General features: G+C 41.2%; 1 protein-coding gene across 1 annotated transcript in view; it reads right to left on the minus strand.

Moving 5' to 3' along the window:
- LOC124998871 (NLR family CARD domain-containing protein 3-like) overlaps window positions 1-13,667 on the minus strand; it is a 29,171-nt gene extending 15,504 nt beyond the window's left edge. The window contains 3 exon segments of the mRNA XM_047573503.1: window positions 10,986-11,099; window positions 12,979-13,079; window positions 13,465-13,667. Coding sequence (XP_047429459.1) covers window positions 10,986-11,099; window positions 12,979-13,067 — 203 coding nt within the window. The 5' untranslated portion in view covers window positions 13,068-13,079; window positions 13,465-13,667.
- Between the last annotated feature and the right edge of the window lie 365 nt (window positions 13,668-14,032).

Raw genomic sequence — 14,032 nt, forward strand, 5'->3', positions numbered from 1 at the left:
AACTCAATGAGTAGAGCACCCGCCCCATGTTCTGAGGCTACAGTCCTCACAGCAGGTGGCCCTGGTTTGAGTCCCACACTGGCTGCCCTTTCCTGCATGTCCTTCCCCCCTCTCTGCCTCCTTGTTTCCTGTCCATCTTCACTGTGCTGTCAATTAAAGGCTAAAAGCCCAAAAAATAGATTACAAAAAAAAATTAAAGGAATTTAATTCTTTTATATATGTGTCAAAGTAGGCTATGGAGTTTCTCAGGGTTCTGTGCCAAGACCAATATTATTCACATTTTACATGCTTCTTACACTATTATTAGAAAGCACGGCATAAACTTCCATTGCTGCGCAGATGATACCCAGTTATATTTATCCACGAAACCAGATGAAACTAATCAGTTAGTTAAACTCAAAGCATTCCTTATGCCGCTTTCACGTCAAAAATCCCAGGTCAACCCGAATTGACTCGCCTTTGGTGCTTCACATCGGCAAAAGTTCTGTGTCAGATCTCCTGCTGTGAGAGCTGCGTGGCAGTTATTTTCTCCCTCATACGTCATCGCGTATATTGCAGATAACATTGCAGTTTGTTGAAGATGTGTAGAATGGACCAGTCAAACCCCCGCTCATTCAAAAGGCTGCTAATATTAGAATAAATCACTGTGTCTTGCACAGAGCTCGATATCTGCCACCAAATCACCTCTTTTCCTGGGATGCAGAGCATTTAAACTCAAACAAAACTCAGACATGGCAGAGATTCTTTACCTAATCACCTGGTTTCTTTGGATGACATTACCTTGGCCTCCAGTACTACTGTGAAAAACCTAGGTGTTATATTTCACCAGGATGTCCTTGTCCTTTAATTCTTACATGAAGCAAGTGCTTTCTTTCACCTGTGTAATATCATTAAAATTAGGAACATCCTTTCTCAGAATCAGAATCATCTTTATTGGCCAGGTATGTGAACATATACAAGGAATTTCACTTTGCTCAGTGGTACAACAAAATAACAAACAACACTTGAATAAGCATAAAATAGAATGTTTGAAAAAATACAAAAACTGTCCAACATAAATATAATGAAAAAACAGGGTATACATCTATACATTTTGTGATGATCCCTCCCACTCTGCCTACCTTTTTACCTCTGCTGTCTGTTGCAGGTATGGTGAGTGGAAGGGTCTTACTTCTGCCTGCCCATGTGGGCTGGGCTATCCAGATGGCTGTTTAGCTTTTCTCTCTCGCAACTCTCTCCCAGCAGGCTCCAGACCTGCTGTTGTGGCTTCTTATATAGTATATATAGCAAATATGAACATCAATATGAACATGAACAGTGGTATGTAATGTAATGGGAGTTACTAGGAATGGTCACATGTTCTGTGACTTCTCAGAGTTCATGAAAGCGACAGCCCGGGCAAAGAAACTGTTTTGGGGAACAGTCTGAATAGATAGTGTCCGGGGTGTGAGGGGTCAGTGGAGATTTTACCAGCCCACTTCCTGACCCTGGAGCAGTACAGGTCCTGGATGTCTGGTGGCTGATCCAAACCAGGCCATGATGGATGCAGGAAGTACAGCCACTGCTGGGCATTCTTCCTAACAGAGTCGATGTGGAAGGTCCACTTCAGGTCCCGTGAGAAAGTGGACCCTAGGACCCTAGGAGTTGTGGTATGCAAATGCATGGCTCACACACTTGGCAAAGACACAGTTTCTAGTGGAAACACATGAGCAGACACCACCATGAAAGCAGCTGCATTACAACCCACTTCCTCTCTTCGTGCAACCCACCCCTCCTACTCCATCTCCTCCACTTCTCCGTCTCTCACTTCTCCTCCTCTCCGCCCTTCTCTCTGCTTTCTACCCCTGTTGAACAATCCCTTTGGTCCAAGAGTGGCTGTTCCTATCTTGACAGTGTTTGGTATGGCCCTGATCACAAACCCTGACTGCTTAAAGCTCTCTATCCTGCTTAAGCTAAGTTGGTGCATGGGTTAGACCATGTGTCAAAAGGAGAGATGTGTGCATCAGTACAAAAATATTGGTTTACAAAAGGCTTCATATCTTTCACAGCAGATTATTTCTCAAAATGTATGATCAGTGCCCAAAACAATCCAGGTAAAACCAAATCCCTCACACACCCGGCAGCACACCCTCCACTGAACAGACCCCACGCCAAGTGAGGGTAAAAAATACTGCCTTGTGATGGTTGACATATTTTCAAAATGAGTGAAAGCTTTCCCAGCAAAAAACGAAAATGCAACAGTCTCAGTAGTAGCCTATGCCTTGCTGACAGAAATTATTCCCCGATGGGGTATACCAGAAAAACTTTCCTCAGACAATGGAACCCATTTTGCGAACACGGTTCTCTCTTCTCCCAACAAGTATAGAAAAGCCCTCACCTCATCACTTTTCCAGTCATCATTTAAAAAAATGTTCTGACACGAGAGGAGAAAGTTGAAAGTGAGCACCTTACAACTAGTCAATACCGTCGGACTTGTCAAAATATCTTGCTTTGTACCTGACGCAGAATCACGACAATTTTTTTTGACCAATCAGTAGTAAGCAGCGTTGTATGTCACATTTTCAGCCCCAATTCACCTATTCACTCACCTCATCTGTCCATCTCTTCACAATTCTCACTACAGGCTTGGCACACTGCAGCTTTTGTGTGCAGGTTGGGATGAGATGGACCAGGCAGTGGTCAAAGAGTCCCAAAGCAGCTCGGGGAACAGAAAGATATGCGTATTTTATTGTGGTTTAACGGTGGTCCAAGGTGTTCATGTCCCTGGTGGGGCACATCACGTGTTGTCCGTATTTAGGCATTTCAAGCTTGAGATTTGCTCTATTAAAGTCCATGAGAATGATGAGCAGAGAGTCCAGGTGTCTTTTCTCCAAGTCTGTGATCTGATCCTTCTCAGAGTGATGTGGAAAAACTAGTTCATGCATTTGTGTATTCCAGGTTGGATTATTGTAACTCATTACTGTCTGGCCCCAAATAGCTCTTTAAAAAGCCTTCAGTTGATTCAACATACTGCAGCACCCCCTCCACTCATGCTCCATTTTGTTTTGAGGGTCTCTGGTCTGGAGTGCTGTGTATCAGACCTGTGGAGCTCCATGAACTACTTCTGTAGTCCTGGTCCCAGTCTTCATGGCCTCCTCCAGTTGTCCACACCTACCAGGATGAACAATTCTCCAACCTGCGCATGATTCCTGATATACTCTCAGACTGTCACATAAGATCATCAGCTATATATTGTATTATTAGATTCTATGTGTTTTCTTCAGCTTGATAATTGTATCTATGACAGAAGTTTATCTTGTTTCTCCTATTCTTCTTTTCTCTCTATCTTCTCTGTTTCTACCCGGCTGGTCTTCAGCAGATGGTTCCTCCATATGAGCTGGGTACTGCTCAAGGTTTCTTCCTGTTAAAAGGGAGTTTTTTCCTTCAGACTGATATGGGGGTTTCAGGACATTTTTTTGTAAAGTGTCTTGAGACAATTTGTGTAGTTATTGATGCTGAATTGAACTGAATCTTTGGATCTCAGCATGATGTCTTGAGGATCTTTTGGTATACTTGTCCTTGTCAGGCAGGTATTATTGAAGTGATTTCTTGACGGAGAACAGACATGGCAGTAATCGGGCCTGGGTGTGGTAGAGGAATTGAACTCAAGTGATTAACCACAGCTAAGTTATGCTTTAACAAGTTGGGCAAACACTTTTTACCACAGGACCATGTTGGTTTGGATTTTTTCCCCTTAAAAAATAAAATCATTAAAAACGCATTGTGAGTTTACTTGTGTTATATTTATCTTATATACGATCTCGGTGTGAAAAACACCTAAACACTATTTTTTTTACAGGCCAGAAAGAAAATGGTGTATATCCCAATGCTACAGACCTGTGGTGACTCCAACTACAGTTCTGTTCTGTTTCACCGAGTCTCCACAACCTGAAGAAGGCACAAGCTCCAGGGCTTTTACTTTTTCAAACCAACTCAAGTGCCAGGACCTGGATTTTTTATGCGCTTTTCTACATGTTTTTTTTTTTTTCCATTTTCCTTCAGTCATTGATCCCTTTCCAGCACACCATTGGTCTGAGGAACACCAGCAGTGCTCCGGACATTTTTCCTTACTAAAACTGATCTGTTGGAAAATCCAACCTGAACAGTTTCTGAACTGTACCTTGATCTCCCAGTTTGACCTTCATGTGTCCAGGATTATCCAGAGAGAAGTGATCATCAAAGTCAGTCCAATTTTTACAGGAGTTCAATGGTTAGAGGATCATTTCACTACTTCCAAGAAAAAACATATGAAATTATATCACAGAAATTCATCTGAGAAACAAAGAGAAACATGATCCTCTATCAACAATTAAACCTCAAAGTTGAAGCTGCTGTCAAGACTCTCCTTCCTACAGAGAACACAGAGACACTGAGGAGTCAGGTAACCAGAATCCAAATCCAGGATAGAGAGGTTTAGTGAATGTGGTGTTGAAGGTGTGGAGGTGGATCAGTTTGTTAGAGGAGACTCTGTAGAAGGACAGAGTTCCAGCAGGACAGTCCACATACACTGATACTCTGTTAGAGATAGAGGAGGGGATGAGTGTTGGTCTGTTATTGTGATAGACAGAGTAACCATCATTAGAGCAGCTCAGACTCCAGGACTGATCATTCCATCCAAACACACAGTCCTTCATGTTTCCTGTCCTTCCGATTCCTCTGTAACTCACTGATATATCAGCCTTTCCTCTCCACTCAACCTCCCAGTAACATCGACCAGTCACAACATTTCTACACAGCAGCTGATTCCAGTAGTTAAATCTGTCTGGATGGTCAGGATATGGCTGATTCTCTATCACATGTGTCACCTTCCTGTTGTTGTCAGATAGTTTGATGAATCTATTGACTGAGTTTGTGTCGACTTCAAGTTCACAGAAATCTGGAGAGAAAAAGACACAACACAGATGCAGTTTATCATGTGACACATCAGATGGACTTATTCTTTCTTTACTCACTGATCTGTTGTTCATTCATAGAAAGTTTAATGGTAATATTGTTTGTCAGTTTTCCCTTGTCAATGATGTTTGAATGAATAAATACCACAACTAACTATATGACACTTTGATGTTTAGTCATCATTAGTCAAACTCACACTTCCTGACATCAGGCTTTAACCTCTGCTCTCCACAATGGTCCATCCTGGAGGAAGAAACACACAAAGAATGATTTTCTATCCAACATGAGACCTAACTGATGTTCAGTATGAACAGGAAAAATCTTTGATATTACCAGAGAATAAAGGAACCTCGAAAGGATTTAGTTAGTAGATGATTTGCAACATGTCATTTTGTGACTGTGTATAAATGTGCTCATTCTTTCTGCCTTTACTATCTAATACTTAGAGTGGCAACATCTCATAAGTTGAAAAGGGGGGGTTTTAAAAGAAACTACAACTACAACAAACACTCCCGAATGTATTGTCCTGTTTCATATATTCAAGTGCATCCATATCACACAGGTCCATGACTTTGCAATTTCGTAACATTTTCCTTTTAAAAACAACCTCCAGGACCCAGATAATCTCTCTCCAGAATGGAGCCAAAGAGGGACAGCTCCAACAAATGTGACAATGATCTGTTGAAGTGTTCAGGACCTCCCTCCACCAGGCAGTCTGATTACAAGAGTTGGAAAATCTAGTTCATGCATTTGTATCTTCCAGGCTGGATTATAGTAACTCATTACTGTCCGGCTGTCCAAGAGATCCTATTACCCCAGTTAGCTCCTCTTCATTGGCTCGCCTTAAAATCTAGAATTAAATTTAAAATCCACCTCCTTACATACAAGGCCCTGAAAGGTCTAGCTCCATCATATCTGAAAGACCTCATAGTACCATATTGGCCCAACAGATCACTACGATCTCAAAGTCTTCTTGTGGTTCCTAGAGATTCAAAAAGTAGAATGGGAGGTAAAGCCTTCAGCTATCAGGCTCCTCTCCTGTAGAACCAGCTTCAAGTTTGGGTTCTGGAGACAGACACAGTCTCTACTTTTAAGGTCACGACAAAGACTTTCCTTTTGGACAAAGCTTATAGTTAGGCCAGGACTTAGGAGCCTGCTGTCAAGGCCATCAACACCTAGTGGTTATCAAGAAATCCTTTACCTTACTTATGGTTATTTTTTCCAGTTTAAACCTATTTTTTTTTTTTTTTTTTGCCATCATAATTTTATTTCTTATCAAAAGGTGAGATATATCATTACTTATACTAGGCATGTTTTCTCTTACTTGTCTAGTTTGGTAATGAAATTATCATTTAGATAGTTTCTCATTTCTACAGGCTTAGTTATGAATTTAATCATGAATGTAAATCAGATAGAGAAGGGTTCATCCTCTGAGGTTCTCTGTGGCTCCAAAGAATTGAGATATTTTACAAGTTCCTGTTGTGTGTCCATACCTGAGAGTGTCCAGTCTCCAGAGAGGATCCTCCAGGCCAGCAGACAGCAGCTTCACTCCCTTGTCTCCTGGATGGTTGTAGCTCAGGTCCAGCTCTCTCAGATGGGAGGGGTTGGAGCTCAGAGCTGAGGCCAGAGAAGAACATCCTTCCTCTGTGATCAGACAACCTGACAGACTGGAGATAGAAACATATCAGAAACTCAAAAAGTAGAAGGAAAATCCTCCACATGTTGAACTTGTGTGCCAACATGAACCTAACTCAGGATTTAACTGATCAACAAGCAGCTATATCCTGACCTGAGAGTTTCTAGTTTACAGTGAGGACTCTCCAGTCCAGCAGACAGCAGCTTCACTCCTGAATCCTGCAGGTTGTTGTTACTCAGGTCCAGCTCTCTCAGACTGGAGGACTGGGAGCTGAGAACTGAGGACAGAGCTTCACAGCTTCTCTCTGAGAGGTTACAACTGCTCAGCCTGAAGAAGAATCAACATCAAATGTTTTATTTGTCATTTACTAAATGCATCATGTTTCAAATAGTTCCTAAATCCACCTACAGAGCTTTGTTGGAGGCTTTGACCACTGACAGCAGCCTCAGAAGAGCCTCCTCTGAAGCAGAGTATTTCTTCAGGTCAAACTCATCCAGATCTTCTCCTGATGACAGTAAGACGAAGACCAGAGCTGACCACTGAGCTGGAGACAGTTTATCTGTGGAGAGACTTCCTGATCTCAGGGACTGTTGGATCTCCTCCACTAGAGAACCATCATTCAGTTCATTCAGACAGTGGAACAGATTGATGCTTCTCTCTGCAGACAGTTTCTCACTGATCTTCTCCTTGATGTACTGGACTGTTTTCTGATTGGTGTGTGATCTACTTCCTGTCTGTGTCAGCAGGCCTCGTAGGAGAGTCTGATTGATCTGCAGTGAAAGACCCAGGAGGAAGCGCAGGAACAAGTCCAGGTGTCCATTTGGACTCTGTAAGGCCTTGTCCACAGCACTCTGATGGAGACCTGTTAGATTTTTAAATATTTTAGACTTCAGAGATGTAGATTGTTGTTCTTCCATCAGGTTGACACCAGAGTTGATGAAGGTCAGATGGACATGAAGAGCAGCCAGAAACTCCTGAAGGCTCAGATGGACGAAGCAGAACACCTTGTCCTGGTACAGGCCTCTCTCCTCTTTAAAGATCTGTGTGAACACTCCTGAGTACACTGAGGCTGCTCTGATATCGATGCTACACTCTGCCAGGTCTGATTCATAGAAGATCAGGTTTCCTTTCTGCAGCTGATCAAAAGCCAGTTTTCCCAGAGACTCAATCATCTTCCTGCTCTCTGGACTCCAGTGTGGATCTGTCTCAGCTCCTCCATCATACTTGACTGTCTTGACTTTGGCCTGAACCACCAGGAAGTGGATGTACATCTCAGTCAGGGTCTTGGGCAGCTCTCCTCCCTCTCTGGTTTCCAACACATCCTCCAGAACTGTAGCAGTGATCCAGCAGAAGACTGGGATGTGACACATGATGTGCAGGCTTTGTGATGTCTTGATGTGGGAGATGATCCTGCTGGCCTGCTCCTCATCTCTGAACCTCTTCCTGAAGTACTCCTCCTTCTGGGGGTCAGTGAACCCTCTGACCTCTGTCACCATGTCAATACACTCAGGAGGGATCTGATTGGCTGCTGCAGGTCGTGTGGTTATCCAGAGGCGAGCAGAGGGAAGCAGTTTCCCCTGATGAGGTTTGTCAGCAGCACATCCACTGAGGTGGACCCTGTAACATCAGTCAGGATCTCAGTCTTGTGGAAGTCCAGAGGAAGTCGACACTCATCCAGACCGTCAAAGATGAACACAACCTGGAAGTCTTCAAAGCTGCAGATTCCTGCTTCTTTGGTTTCAGTGAAGAAGTGATGAACAAGTTCCACCAAGCTGAACTTTCTCTCTTTCACCAAATTCAGCTCTCTGAAAGTCAATGGAAATATGAAGAGGATGTCCTGGTTGGCTTTGTCTTCAGCCCAGTCCAGAGTGAACTTCTGTGTTAAGACTGTTTTCCCAATGCCAGCCACTCCCTTTGTCATCACTCTTCTGATTGGTCCATGTCTTCCAGGTGAGGCTTTAAAGATGTTTTCTTGTCTGATGCTTGTTTCTGCTCTGTGTGGTTTCCTGGATGCTGTTTCAATCTGTCTGACCTCATGTTCATCATTGACCTCTGCAGTCCCTCCCTCTGTGATGTAGAGCTCTGTGTAGATCTCATTCAGAAGGGCTGAGTTTCCAGCTTTAGCAATCCCCTCAAACACACACTGGAACTTCTCCTTCAGACTAGATTTAACTTTACGTCCACACTCTGGAGCAAGAGTTCCTGAATAAACAAGAAATGTAATTAATCAGTCAAATAATTTCTTTTAAAAATCAAGTCAAATTTATTGTCAATTCTGACACGTGCAACTCAGAGGCTAATGGTGCACCAACTAAGCAAAAGATGTAAACAAAATGTGGAAACATTAAAAATATATAAAATATATTCTGTAGATGAAAGAGAACCTTGACATAGTGCGCGACATTAACACACCTAAATACGCAGTATGACATAGATGTCATGTGTGACTGTTTTCAGTCCAGTAGAATTCATAGATCTGATTCAGATGTTTGCATCATATCAACTACTGAGTGTAGAAATGTAAACTTGTCCCATGTTTCCTCCATTTCCTCTTTCCATCCAGTTAAAGCTGTTAAATCCTCTTACTGCTCTGCAGACAGTCAGCCAGCTCCTCCTGATTCATTCTCCTCAGGAAGTTCACTGTCATCTTCACCAATAAATCTCTGCTGCTCCTCCTCTGCTCTTCATCCTCACCCTCCAACACCTCCTCATCCTCCGTCTGACTCTCTGAGCATTCTGGGTAATCAGGACTTAGAACCTTCTGGATCTTCTTCAGCTCATTCTTCACAAAAGTGATGATGTTCTCCTCCAGCAGCTTTAACAGAGAAACATGTAGAGTTTACTTTGAAGTGGAACTGAATAGAATCAATATTATGATCTATATCATAGTTCAACAACATCTGAAGAACATAACATTATAATGCAGTTGGTGATTTATTGGATCACTGATGTATTAGACCATATTATTTTACCTAAATGGATCTAAAAAGCTGCTCAGTTAGTGTCTGGTTCATATTTCATGTATATATAAAAACTAAATCTTCTTTCAAGTTGATGACATTAAAGTGTTGAATCTTATGTTCTCACCATTAATATGGAGTCCAGATGTGTTTGCTGCTGAGGGACAGACTGATCACTGAGAATCTCTGAGCTCTTCTGGTTAACTCTGAAAAAAATTTCAGCTTCAGCATATGTATATTTTAATAAAGGTGTCCTATAAAGATGAATCCTCACACAAACAGAAAGTATATTTTTTGATAAAAGCGACGTATCTCCTTCTTCATCCAAGACACTGAACCCTTATTGATACAAACGGAGTATTTTGATCAGGACAATATTGATTGTTGGATCGATATGAGGGTTTTCTGGTGGGTTTATGCTTATTTCTTTTTTTTATTGTTTTAGACAAAATGTGTTGATTGTGTCTGCTGTGTTGGTCGAATCCTACAATGTAATCAGAGGAAACAGAACTTTCCAACAACATGCTGCGTGTAGCATTTGCTCAAACCTTGTAGAAGGTAAGGCAAATCATGCTGCTTGTATTTAAGTAATTGAGTTGGACTAACTAGAGAAGTCTGGAGGCATACACTCAATACTACGCAATTTGAAATAAGTTAACAGTACCCACGAAAATGTTAACATTGGGCCAGCACACTATTTTTTAGATTGTAGTAAATTCTCACAATGTTTCTCTCTGCCTCACTGTGATTCATATTCATGGTTTTTTTCTGAGTTTTTTTTTTTTTTTTTTTTTGAAATCTGATTGTGTACCTTGGTGTAAGAGAAGAATAATGACTACATCTGATTACATTATCCTAATAGTGACACTTCTTAGACGGTGGAGCCTACATGAGTGAGCATATTGGTTATTAATAGTAAGCCCAGACTCTATGAGTATATGTGTAGCCCTGAGAGCTGTGTCTCCACTGGCTCCATCAATATCATCTAAATAAATTTTTTTCTTAGTGAGAGCAGAACTTGCATCATGCAGTTATTGTATAGATGTGGGTGGAGACTTAAGAGACACCTGAGGTGGACACAAACTGTGGAAGAATCTCTAAGACTGAACATGAATGAAAGGATGAATTGAATAATGACGGCACAGACCACATTCATAGAGCCTAGGGTTACAATAGGCAACCAAGATTTTTGCAACCGGACATTATGAGAGTGCGTAGCCTATACACACCAGAGACACATTCAAGTATTTTTACTTCTTGACTGAATATTCAATAATTACAAGGTTCAGTCATATTATTACTTAGAAAGACAAATAGAACAGAGAAACAATGAAGCTACTGTATTTAAATCAGGTATGGAATCAATTTAAATTGAATGATTTCCCACAAAGAACATTATTTCTGTTCTGAATGCAAACTTGTTATTATTGATGGGATACAGAATGTTATTCACTCACCCTTCATGAACAGTCTGATGTCCATCTGCAAACATGATGGGTCTAGTCATAGACCAGTCGCTCTTCATGGAGACACAGCTGGGTACAGTAGAGTCAGGTCTTTTCCGGATGGCCCTGATGGAAACAAAACCACCACATCACAAACAGTGTAATTAGAGGGGCACTCCACGAAAAATCTTCCACAAAAACCATAAAATAATACCAGTTACCCCCACTATGACTGTACACTGGACTCTTCTATTATAATCTTGATATTTATCTTAATCAGGCGTAAATATGTTTGTCCTCTCCATCAATCGTCCAGTCAGACTCAAAATATGTGGAGCTTTTTTCTAAAATGGCTCCGTACTGTTTAAATGTGGAGAATCTGTTTTGTGTGTCCACATTGAACATGGAGCTTTTTTTTGTTTGTTTGTTTTTTAAAAAAGAGGAAGTAAAATAAGAAACACAATGAAAGACACAATAATGAGATTTTATACCTGTTTGGTCACAACTCACTGGACATTTATGTCTATGACTCATCAAGACTGTGTACATATGCACAGTATATACATATATTAATTCATTCCACCTATACTTTCTGCGCTTTTCAAATCAGGGCTGCATCAGCCATTTTATGTATATCGTATATTGTCATGCGCTGTCATGGGGTGATGCCTGTAGTGGTCTACATCAATCACAACCCCTTAATGTTTTTTAATTCTCTGCCATGTCTGAACCAGGTGGTCCCTGTTATTACAATCAGATCAGCAAGATATTCAGCTTATTAAGGGTTCTGATAATGTAGTGGCAGACATGCCGTCTATAGCCCCTTACTAGTCTAGTCTGTGCATAACAGATTGTGTGTTTGTCTCATCGATGTCATCTCTTCTTCTTCCTCGTAAATTGCTTCCCAGTGGTTCCAGGTTGCTGAGGTGGAAGGGGTATGGCATCAGGTCAGTTCTTGAAGAATATCTGCCATGATATTAATGTAAACATGTCGAAATGTCAAGATGTAATTTTGATTAATTTTCGTCCCAGGGTTGGAACCCTGTTCTTAAGGGGTGTGTGATAGCCTCCTGCCTAGCAGAGCCTGTTTTGGTCTGATGGTTTTGTCTTTCACGTACCTGGCTGGTAGGCCGAGCCTAGTTAGGCAACTGGGAGCACCTGGCCAGCCTCTCAGTGGGTGGCTCTTTTACCTACTTACTTCATCCAACACTTCACACTTCATCCAGCAACCGACACACTGATGAACACTGACATTCACATCCCACCTACGTAATATGTTTTTTGTTGTTTTATTCTTGGTTACTATAAATTTATTTCGTTAATGTTATGTTGTGGTGTATTTTCGCTTTTGTTGCAGCTCATGAGCCAGGTCGTGACATTCTCCTTCATCTACTTTCGTATATATATGATATATTTTATTTTTTTCTTTTATGTTTTTACATATTCCCCACATTTCTTGTTTACATTTTTTTGTTTAACTGCTGCATCGTAGCCTTTGAGGATGGTAATTTCAATCCTGTCTTGTGTTGCACATGTCAGAATTGACAATAAAGTTAACTTGACTGTTTGAAGCAGTTTGACTTCTGGTGTTCTGAGTTTTAAATCCAATTTAATCAAAATGGTAAAAAGATAAAGTGGAAACAGAAACTGTTTACTGTTCCTTCTTCATGTGTTTTCTGTGGTGGTTTGTTGGTTTGTTCTCTGCAGGCTCAGCAGAAGGAGAATTATCTGTCTTTGTGTTTGAATGCGGACGGAGATGAAATGCTGCTGAGGACAAAGGTCATTTTAATATAAACCAGAGTTTAACTAGTTTGATGTAGAGTGATTCTCTGTCAGAGGGAAAACCTTCAGCCTGATCTCTGACTAAAGTTTCATCTCCTTTGTGAGTGTGGAGCTCAGACCCAGAGATGAAGATCTTTGACAGTGAATAATGATGGAGCAGTGATGTGAGTGCTGAACTCTGACATGGAGAAGAGTCTTGGACAGTTAGAGATGGTCATCTCACCTCCGAGCTCTGATCTGGTTCTCATGGTCCCCCCTCAGAGTGGTTTTAGAGGGAGGGACTCCCTCCTGTGTGTCCTCACTCTGATCCATAGCAGAGTCCACCTTCACACAAACACAACAACCTGATCAGTCATTACAACAACTCTCATATCACATCAGTTCTCATCACTGTCAGGAACATGGGGTCAATTTCTTACCAAGAACCACGTCAGTCACATTGGTCCAAGCTGTCAGACCAGTTCTGACATTCTCTACATTTTACCATCATCCATGTGAACACAGACTCAGATCAAACCCATAAACACTGATTCTAAAATATATAAATTCTTTATAGATACAAACTTTAGAATATAACATCAACTATTTAATGAACATTTGTAATAACTGAATCATCCCAGAGAAACTTTCTACTCTACAGTCAAAGAGTGAAACAGAACAATGTGACCAATAGTGAACTGTTAATCAGTCATTTACAAATGGATTTTACCTTCTTCTTATCTTCTGAACTTCAGGTCGACTTCCAGACACTTTCCACCTTCATGTGTGGAGAAAACATTTAAATAGAAGAAGCTGCTCTTTGTCCCTCGTCAGTCCTGGATTTGATCTGAGGACGAAGTCACATCCTCATAACTTCAGAGTCTAAAAATAGATGAGAGTGACAGAATTAAAACCAGTCCAACCTGTGGAGGAAACCCAGTCAGTGTCAGAAGAGACAGTTTCCTGACTCCTCCCTGTGACCTCCTGAGCTGATTGGCTGGTTAATGAGAAGCAGGTGTGTTTGACTTGGTTCTTGTTTTGAGTCTTTATCTCATTAATTAGTTACCACAGGTTTAAAGAGGAAATCTCAAACACAGTGAAATGCCACAGAATTCAGAGAGCAACAAATCAACCTTTTGTCATTTTAATTTAAAAAAAAGTCAAACGTAGTCAAACTGGTGTCTGATTTAATTGAGGACACTGTCACACCCTCATGACTAAGAAACATAAAACCAGTCCAACAACTGGAAGGTTTCAGGTTTCATGTGAATTTATTTACTCATTTCTTCTTGTTTACA

Source organism: Mugil cephalus, chromosome 21 (assembly GCF_022458985.1).
Source record: "Mugil cephalus isolate CIBA_MC_2020 chromosome 21, CIBA_Mcephalus_1.1, whole genome shotgun sequence".
Lineage (NCBI taxonomy): Eukaryota > Metazoa > Chordata > Actinopteri > Mugiliformes > Mugilidae > Mugil > Mugil cephalus.